Raw genomic sequence first — 14458 nt, forward strand, 5'->3', positions numbered from 1 at the left:
ACCCCTTGACATGAGTGATGTCGAGTTGGCCTTGCCCAGCCAGTCACATGACCACCAACTAAGCATGCCCACAGAACCGGTTATTAAAAAAACTGAATCCCACCCCTGCTCAGAACCCCAAAAGCTCTTGACAGACTTGAATAATGGCCCCTATCCAACAACATGAAATTTAATATGGATAAAAGCATTATATTATATTTAGGCAGGAAAAACCAAAGATACACGTACAGATTATGTGAAACCTGGATCAAAAACAGTAACTAGGAGAGAGATCCTAGAGTCTTAGTGGATGATCACTTAAATATAAGCCAGCAGTATCCAAAAAAACTAATACAATCCTTGGTTGTATAAACAGAGACATAGAATCAAAATCATGTGAAGTATTAGTACTGCTTTATAAATTCTTAGTAAGGCCACACCTGGAATACTGTATCTAGTTTTGGTCAAAGTCTCAAAAAGATGTTGAGACTTTGAAAGAAGTGCAAAGAAGAGTAACTAAGATAATTAGACCTGGAGACTAAAACCTATGAAGAACAGTTGCAGGATTTGGGTTTGGCTAGCCTAGAGAAAAGAAGGATTAGGGATGACATGATAGCAGTATTCCAATATTTGAGAGGTTGCCACAAAGAGGAGGGATGGATAGAAACTAGTCAAGGAGAGAAGCAATCTGGAATTAAAGGGAAAATTCTCAACAGTGAGGACAATTAACCAGTGGAACTCAGAAGTTGTGGGTTCTTCATCACTGAAGGTTTATAAGAGGAGACTTCACTTGTCTGAAATGATATAGGATATCTTACTTGAGCAGGGGGTTGAACTACAAGACCTCCAAGGTCCTTTCCAGCTCTATTCTGATTGATTGATCAAGCTTTCTTCAATACCTTTAAAAGAACACTTTGCAGAAGCAGTTCTTACTTTCCACTTGCTTTTCTTAGAAGTCAGACAATAATGAATGGTCACCAATTCACTCTTATGGGAAATATTATAGTCAAGGCATGTGTAGTGGAGGACCAGGAGGTCTGGTATAGGTGACTTGCAATTTTGACCCTCTTGGAACCCCACAATAATCACTTTGCAGATGTGCAAGTTTAGGCACAGCACATTCTCAAAGCTTATCCTCTTCTGGGCTGGACTCAGAAGAATGACACTGATTTGCTCTTAAGTTGGGGTTTAATTTTTCAGCTTTTATTTTCTTTTGTTTCTTTTGATGGCTAAAGCCTATAATAAAATAACATAGAACTGAATTAAATTATATTACTGCCTCTGATCATTATGTGAAACCTGGCAAGTTGATCCACTTGGTCTCTCTTAGAAATAATTCTTTAATTAGTAGTAGAACTAAGATGTGTCAGGTTTGTTGTCTGCTAGTAAAACATTTTTGGTTAAATTGAAGCAAAAGAAGACCATGAAATATAATGTCAAAGAGAGGGATTGGCATAGACAAATACCATTTGGGCTCTGCCACACTTTATTGCTAAACATAGAGTTATGTGATAACTTGGCATATATCATTATTGGAAGACTTAAATGAACTTTTGATCCAAGATGTCTATGGAGAATCTCAGTCATCCAGGTCATGTTTTTCCCAAAGGTGCTTTTTCAAGAGGCAACTGGACTTTCTGGTTTTTCTTTGAAGACATTTCACTTCTCATCCAAGAAGATTTATACTCCTTGCAAACAGCTGGTCATTTGCAGTACTTTTGATGATTTGCTTTTCCTTTTGAGAATTCAAATGACCGATTGTCTGCAAGGAGTATAAATCTTTCCATTCCCCACCATCCATCCATAGCTGAAGAAGCTTCTTCAATGAGAAGCAAAATGTCTTCAAAGAAAAACTAGAAAGTCTAGTTGCCTCTTAAAAAACACCTTTGAATGTTGATCCACAAATGTATAGGGAACTAACCCTTAAGTCTGTATTTAGAGACTGACTTCTGAACTGAATCCCCTGTTGTCCTTCCATCAATACAAGAAAAAATAGAAATATTCTAATACAATAAGAATTTGAGAATGGATAAACTAAATGAAGTGCAAGCAAAGTTAGACCAGTCACTCAAAATATCTCTAATAAGGTACAGTAGTTAATTAGGCATTAATACACTGACTAGCTATTCAATATCCTTAGCATTCTCCATATGTGTGAAGTTGCAACTTTAAGTATTCTCAGTAGTATCAGAAGTGCCATCAAATCTGCAAAACATTTGAAACATTATTAAGTACTTTAATCTTTAATCTGATAAGTTCTGACACTTGTCCAATTTAATATTGTATTTAAGAATGAACTGAGCTTCAAAGCAGTTTAGACTGTTGACTTAAAATATATTTATTTTATGTCTTTAGAACTTTGAGACAGAGGAAAATTAATTTTTTTCCAAATTATCCAGCTAATAAATCAACAAATCAATAATCAATTGTAGCAGGTCATAAATCTAAAATAGCTATTCTGCATTCAGGGAAGGAGACAATTTGATTGACTGAGGATTTAGTTTTATACTTCAGCAGTTTTTCCATATGTCTCACCCCTTTGGTTCTATTTCATATTATCTGTCACTCTTCTTTTAGAAACATATCTTTCTAGATATATAGAAAATTTCCTCTGTAGTGATTGACAGTGTTTTTTAACATTACTCAGCTATCCCTGTTCTGAGACAACAGTAATGAGGAGAGATTTTTATATTAGTGCACCAATGTTTAAGTAACATTAGAAAATACTCCAAATCACTACAGTTGTGGAGAAATGGCTCTAGTTTCTTTCATGAGTATTACTGGTTCTTAAATAGTGGAAGGCCACTAGATTTTTTAAAATTGTATTTTTTACAAAATGAATAATGATATCCACAGAATGGATATATTTGAATATATTTTAAAATCATTATCAAGTAGGGTACTAAGTATAAGATAAACAGGCTTTGGGTTTCAGGTCAAGAAGCTAGAAGACACAGTTGGTACAAGACACACTTTTCCTAAAAGTATCCAACTTCCTGTCTTTTATCATCTCTCTGCCCAGCACTACCAAGATGCTACTGCCTACCCTATACCTTGTGAACTTAAGTCCATATTATTAACTCTTATACCCAATTGAAATAAACAAAGAATAATCAACTTCTTTGTGGTCCTGATGATTCCATATGAGGAAGACAAGATGGCTCCTATCCTAAGTATAGACTTTGCAGAAGATGCTTGGGGATGTTCCTAAGGATTTGATTGAACTTTAAGCATTAGTTGTCTCTTGGAATGAGAAAGTGGTTATAGGCTTAAATTGAATTATAGCACAGTGCCCTCTCTCTGCACAGGGAATCCAGAGAATCCCTTGGTTTTCAAAGAGACCAGCCATCCCGGCCTCCTTTGATCTTGGTCTTCAGTACTACCAGTCATGGTATTCTTCTGGACAGATCAGAGTGTTGGAAGTGCGAGGCATAGTGTAACAATGGTTTTCCTTCTTCTTCCAAGTCATTTCCAATTGTATTGATAAGTGAAGAAATCTAGGCTTAGGCCCTGCACTTTGGGGGGTATCTTGAGTCTCAGATCTCTCCCTGCCATTGTTTAAGATCTTAATGGAGCTGCTGGATGAGTTCATCTATTCTTCTGGAGCTCAATAGCAACTTTATGATGATATACAAGTTTACATCTCAGCTCTAGCAGGACTGAATAGATGTGCATTTGAAGGCCATCTGGATCCAGGGAATTTCCATATTTGGTTCACATTAGTATAGCATTACTCCATACAGTGTTCAGTTTGGAAGGTCTCTTGGATTAATGGCTCCCGCTTGAACAGCAAGTGGCAATCATCATTGACTATGCAAAGCTATCCTGTGTGCCAATTTTGTCCATTTCTGGATCAGGAAGTCTCACTTATAGTCTGCTACACATTTGTCAACTTTCATCTAGATTACTGCAATGCAATAAACATAAGAGTGTCCGGAAGACTACTTGGAAACTACAGCTGGTCCAAAATACAGCAATTCAAACAGGGGTGGGTTGCTGGGGGTTTTCAGGGGTTTGGGAGAGCCCCTAGCTAAGATTTTGTGCAGTTTGGAGAACCCCCAAATCCCACTCCTGGCTTTCCCTGCCTATCCCTCTCCATCCTTCCCAGGACTCCCCACACGGCCTGTTTTGAATGCAAATAAGTGCAGGGGGCACATGGAGGCTTGGGGAGGGTGAAAAACATGCCTCCCAGAAATTCAGGAAGGTCATTTCTGGCTTCCAGAGAGCCTCTGGAGCCCGGGGAGGTCATTTTCACCCTCCCAGAGGCTCGAGGAAATCCTCCAGAGCCCGGGGAGAGCAAAAATACACCCACTGCCATGGTGCAGGAGGCTGACTAGGCCATGCCCACCATGGCTATGCCTACCCAGCAACCAGGCAGAGAATCCATTGCTAAATTTTTTGAAGCTCATTCCTGAATTCAAATAATTCTAAGCATGCCTCAATAAGCTCATGTAATACCTTTACTACGTGAGCTATATTGGTTATCTGTAAGCTTCTGGGTCAATTCTAAAAATAAAATCCTATGGTATCTCTGGACAACTGAATAACTGGATAGAAGCATTCCTGTCAAACAGACAACAAATGGTCAAAATTGGGAGCGTCCTATCAAATTCAGTACCTGTCAATAAGTGGTGTCCCCCAAGGCAGTGTTCTAGGACCAACTCTCTTCATACTCTACATAAATGCCTCTGTGATCATATCAAGAGCAATTGCGTTCTCTTCGCTGATGATGTAAAGCTGTTCAATACCACAGACAATACTGCTACCCTACAAAAAGATCTTGACTATGTATCAGAATGGTCAAACAAATGGCAACTTCAAATCTCAACAAATAAATGCTCTGTCTTACATATTGGCAAAAAAAATATCAGAAAATAAAATACAAGCTGAATAGTCAAGATCTTGTTGATGACCCAAGCTCTGTAAAGGACCTTGGAATACTCACCTCTAATGATCTAAGTGCTAGAGCCACTGCAACTACATAGCCAAAAAGGCATTAAGAGTTGTTAACCTAATTCTACGTAGCTTTCTCTCTGGTAATATCACACTACTAACCAGAGCATACAAAACATTTGCTAGACCAATACTCGAATACAGTTCATCAGTCTGGAACTCACATTACGTATCTGATATTAGCACAATTGAGAAAGTCCAGAAATATTTCACAAGAAGAGTTCTCCACTCCTCTACTCGTTGTAGAATAACTTATGCCACCAGACTTGAAATTCTAGAACTAGAAAACCTTGAACTATGCCGTCTTCGGTCTGATTTAAGCATGGTATATAAAATCATACATTGCAATGTCCTACCTGTCAATGAATACTTCAGCTTCAACCATAACAACACAAGAGCACACAATAGATACAAACTCAATGTTAACCGCACCAAACTTGATTGCAGGAAATATGACTTCAGCAATAGAGTGGTCAATGTCTGGAATACTCTACCCGACTCTGTAGTTTCTTCCCCAAACCCCAAAAACTTTAACCTTAGACTGTCTACTATTGACCTCACCCCTTTCCTAAGAGGTCTGTAGGGGCGTGCATAAAGCGCACCAACGTGCCTACCGTCCCTGTCCTATTGTTTCTCTTATTCTTCTTTTATTTTTCTTATATGTACCCATTTCATGTATTCACAACTATGTATACACTTATACTTATCTTGTAAACAATTGGCAAATCAAATAAATAAAAATAAAAATAAAAATAAATAAATAAATGGCCTATAAAGCCATTCTTGTCCAAGGACAGGCAATTTGACTGCCCTTCCAATAAGTTAAGACAAAGAGAACATGGTCTAGGTTCTAACAATTAATAGATCCCAAAAGAAGCACCTTTTCTTTTGCTGCACCTACTCTATGGAACAGCATTATCTCTGAAATTTAGATGGTCTTGATCCTGCCCACCATTTGGATGACTCTAAAGATGTAAAATAATGGGTTTTGTAACAGTCTTTCCTGATGGTTGCTCCTGGATAGTTGGATGAAATTGCCTCAAAAGTAGTAAGTTTTATTATTTGTAATAGTTGTAGTTGTTTGTTATATGTCATTTTACTTATCTATATACTCTGATTTGCATGTAAATTGGTGGCTATGTAAATTGATCAAAATAAATAAATAACACTACAAATTTAAAACAAACCTCAAATGTTACCATAGTAGTAACTGAATTTGCTTATAGACTCTACAGAGAATTTGAAGAGTTCTCTTTCAGGAAAAGTTTAAAATTTATTTACAAAATCACATTTTATTACACAGAAACACACTTATTTGCTCTGTTGATGTGTTTTCACTGAAGCAGTCAGTCTCCCACAATTTAGGACATACCACAGTATTCAATCTTGTAGGGAAACTTTCATTGTTGTTTATGTGAGTGTTCAAAATCCAGTTTTCTGGTACGTAGGTGGCTTGGTGATTTGTCAGCATGCCATTCTGGATCAGCCCTTTATGAATTGTTTTTAAGCAACAAAATGGACAATGAAAGCTTTTATAGCAGCTGCCTAATTAGCAGTAATCATTCTTGTTAACTTTGCTAAAGAACTGGACTATGTGATGAATGTAAACTATTCATTTTGGGGGGTTTTCCCTATACCCATTTGCAGCAGGCAAGTTCATCTTGTAAAATAGCCTTTAACTGCTTTGCTATTTCATGTTCATTTTGCAGATTGAGAATGTTGATGTATGCCTTAGCTTTCTGGCAGCCAGAGGAGTAAATGTCCAAGGTCTTTCTGCTGAAGGTAAGAGAACCACATATAAACCAAGAAAGTAAAATATCTTTCTGAAAAGTTCATGAACTCTATTTTCAACTTGCCATCTTGAATTTTTTTTTATTATGAATTACCCATTTTATTTTTTGGAATCAGTTGTTTCTATTTAAGAAAATAAATATTTCATTTGGAAGTCAAATGAAATACTCAAATTATTGATTTATTCTTGGGTATATTTTGTCCATTTAATTTCTTACCTAAATTTCTAAACAGATATATAGTGTAATTTCCAAGTACATTGCTGAACATAGCATGAATATAATACAGTATTGCATTGTGTAAATCACTGAAATTTAGCATAGTCAATGAGCCTATAAATTCACAAGACATCTCATTTTAAGTAATACATCTAGATTTTATTGCCTTCATTGGTTCTGTTAACAATTATGTGCATTCATGTCACACTGTGATCAAATGCTTTAAAACTTTTGTCGGTTTGTTTAAATTTTTACTCTTTGCATCACATATTATATTATCTTGGGGCAAATTAGATTTAAAAAAATAAAATCCTGTTTTTTTAGCTTCACGATTAATATTTAGTTGAAGTAATGTCAGAAATTATTTTATTAGAATGTTCAATAACTATTTTTGAATTTTAGTTTCTGTTTTATATGAAATTAATTATGCTATTGCCAAAGATTTCAGATTCATTCAAATGTTATTGTTCATTTCTGGAGAAACTTGAAATAAATTATTTCTTGATAAAGAAAGAAATAATATAAAATATTCTATTTTTGTTTTTTAAGAATGATACAGTCTCAGTTTTTATTTTATTTTAGAATATTTATTTTATTAAATTTCTACACTGCCCATCTCACCTAGGTGATTATTGACAGAACATTCATTATAGCTTTCTGTGATTCTGAAAGAGGATGTATTCTCAAAAAGAGTTCTTAAAAGAGATTCTCACATTTATTTTTTCTTGTTATCATGTATATAAGTTTCAATTACCTTAAGTCCATTGATCAGGGAACCCTGAATGGCAAAAACAGGCCAGTAAGAAATCAGATGGAAATATTTTGATATATTACTCAAATTTAAAAATGGTTGATTATGTCTGTCTTTTAGATGAACAATGTCAATTGTACATTTCTTTTAAATGTACAGCATATTGATTGATATCAATACCAATAAACATTTCCTATTATCAAGAAAATAGCAACATAATTTTATATAATTAATGGTTTTTAATTTCAGTTAAAGATGCATAAGCTTGCATTATTTTATAACCACATCTGTCATAAGACTTTTTATCAGAGAATTAAAACAAAAATAAAAGCAAAAAACAAAAAACAAAACCTGTCCAGATTCAGGAAATGGAAAAAATGTCCTACAGATTTTTACTGTATCTTATTTTGATCATAAAAGAGGTGTGATTAAACATAAGAAACATTTTAACTTTTTTGTGGGGGGAGAAATTAGATGAAATTTTCAAATATATCAGCTGGTTTAATTTAAGACGAACCAACAATACTTTTTTGATGTAAAAAACAGAGCTGAATAAATAGAAGGGAAAATAATTATTATACCAATATAATAATGAATGAGAATTTAGTGAATTTTGGTCAGTGAGACACAGTGAGGCAGTTGGCTCCCATAGTTAATGCCAGAGAGCAGGAATTAACAGGGTGATATTGAGAACATACTTTATGATCTCAAAACAGTTCAGTCCTCTCAGAAGCAACTTAGATAAATATCAGCTAAAGATAAAGATTTAACTACTTCTCTAGTCATCCTCTGTACACATAAATGTGTAGGTATTAAGTATGAGATGGGATTTTTACTGGTTCCAATATGAAAACTCCTCTTGGTTGCAAAGTTAAAACTTTTTATCTTGCAATTCTTAAAGTGTGAAGAGATTAGTTCAGACAAAGGCAATCCTTAACTTGGTCTCTAGAAACTTAAAGCTTCAAAAATCACAAGCAGCACTTTGACTTGGGCTTGGAAACATATTTAACCAGTATAATCCAAGACATGAATGGACTGGATATGCTTCTGAATGGTTCTGGATTGTCTACACTAACAGCCCAATATAGAAATGTATGTAATGATCCAACAGAATTTAGCATTGTATATATTGCTGAAGGAAGGCACAATACCACTTTAGTTACAGTGTTATGAAATTATTGGCCAACATCAACAAATGTAATCATCACGTTGATTATTTACAAAACTATTACCTTTTAAGTAGTGATTATCAATGTGTTTGAATATACAGTATTTATGATAGATAAATTTGGTGTTATTAGCCAAAGTAAATAGTTAAAGTTATAAAGTGAAAGTAAATACTTTATAAGAGTTCAATATATGAAATAAAATTTATGTCTAATATCCAATATGAAACATGAGATTCCATCATAAAAATCTTTAAAAATCTTGTCATATTAAATTCAAATATAAGGCAGTTTGCAGAACTGAAACAATAGCTAATGTCCATTAGGTACATCTGTGAAGGCAAAACTAATTTCAATATTTTCATTTCCTTCTTTTTGTCTGTGCAGAAATAAGAAATGGAAATTTGAAAGCCATTTTAGGACTGTTTTTCAGTTTGTCTCGTTATAAACAGCAGCAGCACCAACAACAGCAGTACTATCAGTCCTTGGTAGAGCTACAGCAACACATCTCTCATTCTCCGAATCCTCCTGAGAGTGGCCAATCCAAAACTCAGCAAGATATGCAGTCCAGGTAGGTCAGATTATTTCTTTAATCAAATTGAACCTGAGATTGCTTTCTTTATGCAACAAATCTTTTCAAGCTTCTAAAAACAAAATTGAAACTGTGAAGTCAGTGAAGTCTTATGTGGAAGGAAACCTTTTAGAAATGTTCAGAGTACTGTAATTGCTTAAAACAGTTTATAAACAATTATTCAGATATTTTTAGGCATTTAACTTTTTCCCCCTTGTTGGTAATGAGATGAAACTGGTTGCTGGAAACTCACTACTTACACTGAAGCCCGATGATGCTTCATCTGGGAGAAGCTCATTTTAAGGAAATTAATTTCTGAAATTAGTAAAGAAGAGAAGATAATCTTGGGTTGTTTTTTTCTCGAAAGAGAGTAAATTCTTAATTCTATCATAATTTCTGTTTGCTGAACATAACAGAAAAAAGTCTTTTGTTTCTCTATTTTTAAATTGCTTTTATTTCCAACCTAAAATAAAGTGATCATGTTTTTCTCTTGATAGATTTTAATCAAAGGGGGTTGGGTGCTACCACTGTGGATGAATGGTATATGTTGTATGAGAGGTAGCTTACAAAGAAAAACATTTTTAAAAAAACCATGGAGCTCCCCATAGTGAATGCAAACCAGCTATTGCTTATTTAAATACAACAATCAAATGGCAGGAATGGAGCTGCTTATAAGTATCCTAGCACTTAGTGGATCAGATTTTTAGAAAGAGAAAGATAAACTATAAAATAGAGGAAATATCATTGGTATAACAAACAGTGTTTCCTCCATCAAAAACAAATATTTTGCTTTGTATAATGATACAATTAGAGGTTGAATAAATTGGTTAGCTAATTTCTTTTTCTATTAAGCAATAACATATGCTATAATTCTTTTTTAAAAAAATTATGATTTTTTTGTGTTCTGACATTCAAAATCTTAATGTTGACTGTGAATCTTTTTCTTCACATTGAAGTCATTCAGTTAAGAGCATGGATTGGAAATAGACACATACATAAATTTTACTTATAATTATTTATATAAAAGATTGTGATGTGATTTGAATAGTAGTGTGGCAAGCTTGCTGGACTATGGTGGGATTAAGAGTTTTAGGAACTTTAAGTTCATGGTTCAATGAAGAAAAGAGTGTTGCAAAACTTTTGCATACATCTCTTGCTGGTTTTAAATTCTTAGTGTATCAACCTTCCTTTCAAATGTGTAGAGCCAAAACATATAGGTCAGAATGATTTCATGAGAGGAATTACTCTGCTTTTTAACTAGCTGAACTGTATATTTGTTTCCATTTATCATACTATTTTCATGTATTTTCCCACCTGGAAATGAACTATTTCTTCAATATTCTTTAAAACAAAAGCCTTTTAAGCTAATTATTTTCTTTTCAAAGGAGAGTTACATATGATCACTAGCTTGCCAGAGGTTTCCTTTTAAAGTTCCAGGTAGATAAATGGGGAGATAAATGGAGAGCAGGAATGTTGGAAGAGATCGAAAGGACCCTTGAGTGATGCAAAAGAAAAGAGGGTGGAACTTTTAAGTACATTCACTATATGTTTAAAATGATTGACCTGTCAAGTTAAATTGTTTCCTAATTTACACACAATTTTTCTATTTCCCATAATGTTGATGTTTCTCAAACTTGGCAACCTTAAGCTTTATTACACCACCTGTGATCTAGTAGGTCACTGTTTCAGAAAGATTTCCCTACCTAAACAAAGAAACAAAATGACTATGGGATGGCAAAAAAGCAGTGCGAGTGGGAACAATTTCCACTGTTTCCTAATTGAATTTCCTTGTGGGAAGCTGGTAGAAAGCATTAGAAATCCTTCCTTCCTTCCTTCCCTCCCTCCCTCCCTCTTCCAGGTGGAGAGTGAGTGAAGAGGAGTGTGGGTCAGAAATGGTACCTGGGATGGTTTAGGTTGAGAGAGTCTGGCCCAAGGTGGCTTTCATGGCTTTCATAGCTTTCTTGGCTAGTAGTATACAGATGACCTGCTGCCCAGGGAATTCTGGAAATTGAAGTTCTCAAGGTTGTCAAACACTGGTTTATTTGAATATTTTATGTGGCTTTAAGCATGTTTCTAAATCAGGTAATTTAATTTAATAATTACAGCTAATAAAACAAATATTGTTCATATTCATTCTGACTTATTAAAAAGTGAGGAAGAATTATTGAATAAAAATAAAACTTATGCTTTTGCATGAGGAATTATAAATGCTAATTTTTAGTGATTGCTTCTAGTTGGGCCCTTGTCAGCATAGCTATGCTTATACTTTCACGATAGTATTTTAATGGAAATAGCCTAAGCTTTTCAAAGGACTATGCCTGTGGTCATTGGAAATATCTTTCTTTGATACACTATCATCCTGGATGTTAAAAAAAGAGAATGGCCAATTCATTGTTTCTGTAAAGTTAAAAGGATCTTTTCCCCCTCGGTATATCTTTTACTGATACATGTGATGAAGTTAAATTTTTCATTACACTAAGAAAGTTCAAGAATAATGAACAGCACACATTCTTAAAATGACAAATGAATCATTCAATTCAAACTTCATCACTTAAAACAAGAATCTACCAGATGTGCCAATACTGACCGAAATGTATTAAGAATTATAATTCACAAAAGTATGGACAACTAAAGCCTTCCTATCCTTGGACCTTGAATTTTATCAGCTGAGGACTTTGCATGAGAACAATAGTCTTCATTGTGCATGAGCAGACATTCTCAAAATACATTAAGGAGTCATACAGTATTTTTAAATGTACCCACTGCAATCATGACATGCCCAGCTGTCCATCTCATGATGAGAAAATGTTGCATAAAAAAAAAAACCCCACACACAACAATAGCAAACTTATTTGTAACTGTATTTCTTGACAGTTTGTCTTTCTATCTTATCTGGAGGTTTCTTGGACAATATCCCTAAGCTGCTACCATTACTTATGTGTGTATTGTCTCCCATGAATACCATTAATTCACAGCTATATAATTGTGAAGCTACTGTATATAATTGTAATAACTATATAATAAAGATACGTATACTGGCACATACATACAGTATATAAAATGCCTTCATTTAAACAGTTTAACACCTTAATTGCAGAAGATTCATAAAGTAAGACCTCCCAGAAATGATTGTTTATCCAAAGAAATGTAAAATACAAATTTGACTACAGCGGTATCATATTTGAAAATGGAAACCACAGTGGTTTGGAATCCTGGCAGTCATAATTCTAAGAGACCCCAAAGACATCAAAATAAGAATCTTAACTAGCCAGCTGCTTTGTTGGCAGGATCAATAATATTTAATCTATGCAACAGAAATAAAAACGGAGATAAATATATAGAGACTGATATATAAATAAAAGTTCTCTTGCTATGTGATGTCTTTCCAACTATCCACATACTGAAAGAAAAACACATTTATGGGTTAGACAGAAACTGATTATAAAGCTGTCAGCAAAATCCTAAAATATAGATAAACTAAGATTATGGCCTGTAGACATAGTGGTAACAACTTGAGATTCATATGGATCTGATTAATACATTAGTTTATTATTTATTACTTTAAATATGCAATGCTTTTAGTTTGTGAAACTAGAAGTCATTTTTTCAATGTAGTTGATACACTATTTTCCAAATAGGAGCTACATGAATGCTAAAATTCACAGGATCAGCAGCTTTGTGAAGTTCTCATGTTAACAGCTAGCAAATTTAATAAATGAAATAGTCATGAAATAGAAAAGATCTTGAAAATATTTTATATGTATTATGCTTTGAGTACAAAATATCATGTGTTCAGCTGGTGGGGCAAGATTAATGTCATAAATTAAGTCTACCATTTCATTACTGGGTGAGCAACAGTAGTGAGTGTTGTTATTATTTTTACAACATTCTTGCTTCTAAAAGAAGCAATTGTTTCACTCTTCCTACATCCCTAGTTTAAAAATGTGATGGTAGAATGAAAAGTAATACATCCAATGTACAAATTGCCAATATATGATAATACTGATGTGCTAGAAACTCTGTCATGCTATTCATCATTTTTTTACTCCAGTTGGCAAGGAAGTTGCTGCAAGAAAAAGTTGTCTTGTTATTGTTTACGAAATTGAAGCCTACATGACCACTTGTCAATTCACCTTAACCAGCATATTGTGATCGAATTCTTAAAAGCTGAAATAGTCTTTCCAATTCAAATCCAATATCAGATGCAGATTGCTTATGACACTATGTTGACATGAATACTGTGTGATACAGAGTAAAAAAAATATAAAGTTGATGAACAGGCCCTCTGCCTCTCTCCTCCCAATCCTGCCATGCCAGATCCCCGCAGGTCTTGGGGTTGCTCTCCACTCACATGTCACCCATTATACATTTACCTTTTCAAGACCTCTGGATGCCATGTTAGGGAAGGAGGGCAAGCTAATCATCACTGGGCTCTGTGGCTGCCTCCTGGAATGGCCACCATTTTCAGTGCACTCACAATTCCTTGCTAAAGTGGTGGCTACTTTCAGTAGGGATCAGAATGAACGGTTTCATGTTGCTTCCCAAATGCAAGCTACACAATGCTTCTTATTTCTACTTTAAAGTTACAATTTTCAATAACATTCTGGCAATGAATCTCTTTTCCATAGAATATTTCTCTTTAAGTTTCAAGGATTTTTAATTATAAGGATTTTTATACCAGTCTTTTAATCTTTTTCTTAGTTCTACAAATACATCAAACAATAACAAATATTAGTACTATTATAAATAAATAGGAATTATAGTACTGAGTTACAGGGTGAAATCCTTGTTAAATATTATTTTGTTTATTCTCCATTTTGTGTGGAACTTGTTGACCTCCAGTCAACACTGTCTTGGCTAATCAAAATAGATTAAAATCCTTTCCATTCTAGGTAATATTCTTATGTTTCCAGTATTTCTAGGGCTGAAATCCTAGACTTAGAAAAATTCACTGAATGTTGTAAAACATCCATATAGAGAAAAGTGCATGCTGAAGTGACTGTAATACCTCAAAATACTTTCTCTTTAT

General features: G+C 34.3%; 1 protein-coding gene across 6 annotated transcripts in view; it reads left to right on the forward strand.

Moving 5' to 3' along the window:
• The window catches only part of NAV3 (neuron navigator 3), a 503910-nt gene that overhangs the window by 357216 nt on the left and 132236 nt on the right, over positions 1-14458 (forward strand). For all 6 annotated transcript variants that reach the window (XM_087968029.1, XM_087968025.1, XM_087968023.1 and 3 more), the window contains 2 exons: positions 6642-6714; positions 9246-9429. In XM_087968029.1, the coding sequence (XP_087824155.1) occupies positions 6642-6714; positions 9246-9429 (257 nt within the window). The remainder of the gene's footprint in view (positions 1-6641; positions 6715-9245; positions 9430-14458) is intronic.

Source organism: Notechis scutatus, chromosome 6 (assembly GCF_049901735.1).
Source record: "Notechis scutatus isolate UNSWTSFEM ecotype Mainland chromosome 6, rNotScu1.2, whole genome shotgun sequence".
Taxonomy (NCBI): Eukaryota; Metazoa; Chordata; class Lepidosauria; order Squamata; family Elapidae; genus Notechis; species Notechis scutatus.